General features: G+C 31.9%; 1 protein-coding gene across 2 annotated transcripts in view; it reads right to left on the bottom strand.

Annotated features, from left to right (window-relative positions):
- Positions 1–1,126, bottom strand: part of LOC131431120 (ADP-ribosylation factor-like protein 13B) — a 36,813-nt gene extending 35,687 nt beyond the window's left edge. For both annotated transcript variants that reach the window (XM_058596630.1, XM_058596632.1), the window contains exons 1-4: positions 1,004–1,126; positions 795–925; positions 660–736; positions 194–607 (exon numbers count right to left, since the gene is read on the bottom strand). In XM_058596630.1, coding sequence (XP_058452613.1) covers positions 194–607; positions 660–736; positions 795–925; positions 1,004–1,050 — 669 coding nt within the window. In that variant the 5' untranslated portion in view covers positions 1,051–1,126. The remainder of the gene's footprint in view (positions 1–193; positions 608–659; positions 737–794; positions 926–1,003) is intronic.
- Positions 1,127–6,000: the final 4,874 nt, after the last annotated feature.

Consider the following 6,000-nt stretch of genomic DNA (forward strand, 5'->3'; position numbering starts at 1 on the left):
CATTTTTATATATATATATATATATATATATATATAGATAGATAGATAGATAGATATGAGAAAGGCAAAAATTCTTCATTCTTATTATTCCTAATCTCAGAACTAATAGACTAATACTAATAACTAATACTAATAATAGTAAACATACATAAAATATAAAAGTAATTTCGACATCTAGTAAACTATTACTTACGTTGTGAGATAGTCCTGTCCATGGACGACGGCTGGCTTTTAGTATTGATTCAAATTCACATATTCCTCGATGGAATTTTATACTGTTCATAATCAACTGCTTGTTCATTAAAATCGTTTTTACTAGCCACCTAATTCCCGACTGAAGGCCATCATATGCATCATCTGAATTATTCCAGTTACCGCAAACCTCAATCATACAAGGATTTCGATACTTATTGGCTAAAACTTCAACGTTCATGCACTCACATAAATCAATGCAATCTATTGAGCATGGTAAATCCTGTTTATTCGCAATAATTAAAAATGGCTTGCCCACCAATAAATCATGTGCCATGAGTCGTTCAAAAATGTTGTATGACTGGTTGATGCAGTTTATATTTGAAGAATCAACTACAAATAAGATTCCGTACACCTACAATATTGATCGTTATTCCAAACGTAATTCAATAATACTCCATACAAACATCTAAGAAATAATATTTCCATATATCCAAAAACTCTTGAGCTCCTCCAACTTCAGATAATTGGACGCGTGTTCCTTCTGTAAATATAGCTATGTAGACATGCTAAACTCTTAACTATTTCAATAAAATGCTCACCTATGTTAGTGTGAAAAGCTCTACATCCTTTAGTTTGAAGAAACTCGGTGCGAATAGAACCGCAAATTTTATGCGCTATTTCCGTTTTACCGGCGTTTTCAAGTCCAACAATAAGCAGTCGCAAAACAGTTCTATGCAACAGAAGTCGTTTGTAAAAAATAAACAGATGAATATTTGAATTTGTGTATCTTTATGCTATCAATTCGTACTCTTCTGGTTGTACCCTCATGAAGCAACGCGTAAAACAGTTTCCCATTTTGAAAACATGAATTCAACGTAGATTATTTTAGTTAACATAGCGCTAGATTTGTAGTAACTATAGTTCTTCATTGATATTATTATTCAAAATAAAATTCGACTAGAATCAATAACGTAACAAAACTTGATTTGTTTTGTACCTGCTTAGTTACCGTTGCTACACGCAGAGCAAAATATTGTAAAAGTAACTAATTTGGTTTCTCGCAACGATATATTTTATTGAAATAGTGACAAAAGAAAACTTGATTAGAAATTTCAAATATTGTTGCTTGAAGCTTGAAGACTTTGCTCAGTGGAGTAGTTTGTTTCAATAAATATTTTGTTCAAAATAACAAACACACAATTTCATGGTAAATTGAACTTTCAAAATAAGTTTAAAATGAACTAACTTTAGAAAAAGGGGATATTATTAGTGCTTTGAATTTATAAAGTTGGCAGTTGAAATGAATGATAAGATTCAAACCTAAAATAATTAGTATTTCAACATACGCTTTTGTTTGTTCATATCATGCATTTTTGTTTGTCATTATTATTAAAAAGAGATTTGTTTCAAACTAATTTTCAAGGTCATTTTAACTAATTTTAGTCCCGTTTTTAATCGATTTTCAAATGATTAATTGCTTTCACGTAGCGAAAAATATTGTAAAAGTAACTAAATTTTGGTTTCTCGCAACGATTTACACGCAGAGAAAAAGATTGCAAAAGTAACTAAATTTTGGTTTCTCGCAACGATTTATTTTATTGAAATATTGACAAAAGAAGATTTGGTTTAATAGAGCAAATATTGTTGCTTGAAACTACAAAACTAGATGTTTGAGTTGTCTCAGTGAATTAGTTTATTTCAAAAAATATTTTATTAAAAACAACAAATATTTGTCTTGTGCATTTCTGTCAGTTTCTTAACAAACAACTCTATAGTAAATTTAACTTGCAAAATCAGTTTACAATGAACTAACGTTAAATGAAGGTAATCTTTATAGTGCTTTGAATTCATAAACTTGGCAGTTGAAATAAATGATGATATATATCTAAACGATTATTATTTCTACTTACGTTTTTTGTTTCTTAAAATTCTTTTATTTCTGTTGTTAAGTGTAAAATGATTTCTTTCAAAATAATTTGGAGGGTTAATTTTGATACATTTTTTGTCGATTTTATTTTAGCAATTCTAATTACTAGCATAAATGAAATTACAATTGTTTCCAAACCACAATCATTGCGCGATGCCCTTGCTGATCGGTTAAAATAGAGATATCATGTAACAATTTTTTTTGTAGAAAAAAGTGGTATGTAATATTATGAGGTTTCTAATATTACTGAATATCAATACTTACGCTTGGATTGTTGAAAAAGTAATAAGCAGATGAAATTTCACTTTTTGAAACGCGTACGAACTATTTTGTTGATTCACAGTTAAAAGTTCTCTGGTTTATAAGAAATATGACTAACACGGTTCATTTCAACAATAAACTGTGTTGTATCATTCTACAAATTAGATCATAGATGAAAGGAATAAAAAATTTTATTAACATAAAGATAAATTAGAATTGAATCAACAAAGATTTTGCAAATAAAATCAACTCAACTTTTTTTGATAAGTAAAAAAATTGTAGTTTATTTCAACAATAAAATCAGCTAGAACAGCAATTTTTTTCGTTGGGTTAGACCAAAATGTTAATTCACATCAAACAGAGATCATTGGTGGTGTTGAAGAGGGGAATTGGTTTGAAACAATCATTTTCTAGATAGAAATTAACAAAAATCAGATTTAAAAATCTACTAGCGCTTTTGTTCTTTTAAACAAGCACCATTTTTCTGCGTGTTCAATAGTAATTGGGCCCTTATGTCGTTAGATGATCAAATTTTTCACATGCAACAGTCAAGTTTCTGGTGCATTAATTTTTATTGTAGCAAATGATTCGGTGCTCCATAAGTCTGGTCAATATAGAATTGCTGCATCAGCTATTTTCTGTAAAAACCTGTATTAATTCACCTATCTCATGTATAATATTGTGTTATTCTATTCAAAATTTTTATCTTCGATTTTTGAAAGGAACCAAGGAGTTTCTTGTGCATTTACTAGTATAACATACAGAATGAAACAGTACTTTGCTCGCAAAGGTCATCCTTAAGAAAAATTCCGTATGGGATCGGAAGACCTTTCATTTGAATCTAAGTTTGTGGAAATCGGTTGAACCATCGCTGAGAAAAGTGAGTGAGATCCATTTTGGTATATATGATCACTATTTCCGGTGCTTCCGGCATCGCATATCAGGAACCAGGATAGCCGGAATTGGTTTGTTTAGCTTCCTACTGATAATGACTATCGATTTGTGTAGTTTTGAGACCGGTTTAAGGGTTGCAACAAGAGCACGAACATGTTTTTTATGTTATACTGGTTAAAACAAGGTGACAGCAATATTTCTTCCCAACATGACTAGTTACGAAATAGTTATTTAGGTTTCCAATCATCACATCTTTTCGTCATATTGAATTAATTTTATTTTATAAGCTATCGTTACTTAATCCAAACATTCTGGCTACTAGTTGAAAATAAGTTTATTTGACTTCAAGCGTAGCAACCCGTAACTAGTTCTGATACCACTTAGCTCAAGTCGTCGGCTCAACTATGTTGCAACAAGAGCGCGAACAAGGTGACAGCAGTGTATCTTTATAACATAAACATTGAACGAGGGGGATAACACTTAAAAACTTTACTTTAAACCCTAAAGGATAAATCGTCATCTTTACTGTGCATAGTAACGGATGGTTCTGGATCGGTTGTCTTTTGCTGAGTTTTTTCGGGTTAGAAACATTACCATGGTGATTTGTACGTTGTTTATAATAATATTTGCTTGTGTAAATTAAGCTTATTAGAAGAATCACGACTGGGCTGAATATTCACAGCTTAGTAAATATTAGCTAGAAACTTGATAAAATTTGGTTTATTTCAGATGAGTAGAGAGCAATATCCCAACATTGACATCGAGGCAACGCTTTTGTTCAGTCCCTATAATTACACAGCTCATCTGGAGAAGTTACTCCAATGAACTGGAAAATTATCAATGAACTGGAAAATCAAACCGGTTTCATATACAGCTTCAATTCCTGGCTTCAAGCTTTTCAAGACTTCCATAATGAAGAGTTTAGAGAAGAGATACTTAGCAATATATACTTCCGGCCTCATCAAAATTTCTTTTCAGTCATGCCACTATTAAATCAATTTCAAATTCGACACGAAATAAAAGTGAGTCAGTCAGTACAATCGAATTTAAGTTGTGTCCAAACAGAGAACGAAGAGAGCTCCTTCCAGCTAAACATGCGGTGGAAAATATACTTGGTGGTAACAATAAGTTTACCGGGAAATAGTACAACACCCTGGTGAACGGCCTAAATGTCAAAATTGAAATTGAATAAAATCAATACATACTTCAAACTCTCTGTGCGAAAAAATGGGTTACCGACGAAATAATAAATATGAAAATCTACCGGAACATTGCCATTTCTATGATCGGTGTGATGATAAGCTCAAACTAATCGTCAATGTCTGCGAGGTACTGACTTTTGAAAACGTCGGTGTATTTTCACAATAATATTGGAACCGATATTCTATACCGTTTTGCAGCTCATCGTCGTCATGTAGATATCGAAAATTTATCTAAAAATTTCTGAATAGCTCTTAAATCTTAAATGGATGATTTTCAAAAGGTCTAAAATTCTTATAATAGAGTAACATTCATGCCATAAACTAATATAAGGCACTTTTGTTACATCTTCAAGCTCTTAGGAAATTTTGCGCTAAGGAACTTAAGATCATGACGGATCCACCAATTCGAAACCATTATCAATTTACTCTCAGCAAATAGTTAAAAATAGTATGACCGTCAGAGGAACAGGGACAGAGATATCTTTGGTTAAACTTTCACGTTCCCAGATACTGAATTCAACGTTTTTTGGAACCATAATTTCATTTTTTCAATCTGCTGACGATTTTATCAAAGATAAACTCAAGATTACAATGTCCCATACGATCCATCGAAAAATATCGGACCAGTAATCGTGAACCAGTGAACTTAGTAATAGTGTAATTTTGTTGACCCTTCGTAAATAAGCGTCAATAAGCATTTGAAAATGACGGTAAAATTCCATAGCAACAATACAAGTTTGGAAAGAAGTAAACATACCGCACAAAATATGTTGTAACATCCATTCACTTTAATGCATCGTAAGATAAGAATATTTCAAATTGAACAGCAATCTTAGCAATAATTCTTATTGATTTTTGTTTTCCTGTTTCAAAAACCACTCGATATGCAGCAAAAAACTACGATTTCTATCACATTGCAATTTAAGATTAATTCTACATAAACAAAAATTGTCATAGTTACGACGCATGTAGCGGTTCGACGCTTGTTGTTTTGTTTTAAATGAGAATTGTATACTGCAACTGACGGTGAACCGATTTCATCGAGGGGTCCTATTTGAATGGTATATGAAAAATCATAGAGTATTCCATCTTGAGTTTATCTTTGATTTTATGTTGACACTCAGTGATTGTCAAGAACAGTAATAAACGCTTTTGAAGAGATCGCATGTTCTTTGACTTTCTTTACCACGGTTAGCAACGCTTTCAAACGGATCGATATAGATGTTTGGTTATATGTAGTTTTTTTCGCTTTCCATTTACTTTTTGTGTTGTAATTGAAAAAACCAGATCTGTCGTTCCCCTAGACATGAACTATCTATCATGTGTAAATTACTAGTTACAGCTACTAGTTAAAACAAGGTTTATCTAACGTTGCGAAACCTTTATAAATACGTAAAAAGCCTTGGTATTACATTCCTGTAATGGAATTTGACCTTCTGTTTCAACAGACTTCGCAGCCGATTCAGAGTGTACAGAACCATTGCATGGCTAGTGCTACGATTCTACTGACACTACGAATCC

The sequence above is a fragment of the Malaya genurostris genome, chromosome 2 (genome assembly GCF_030247185.1).
Source record: "Malaya genurostris strain Urasoe2022 chromosome 2, Malgen_1.1, whole genome shotgun sequence".
NCBI classification, from domain to species: Eukaryota; Metazoa; Arthropoda; class Insecta; order Diptera; family Culicidae; genus Malaya; species Malaya genurostris.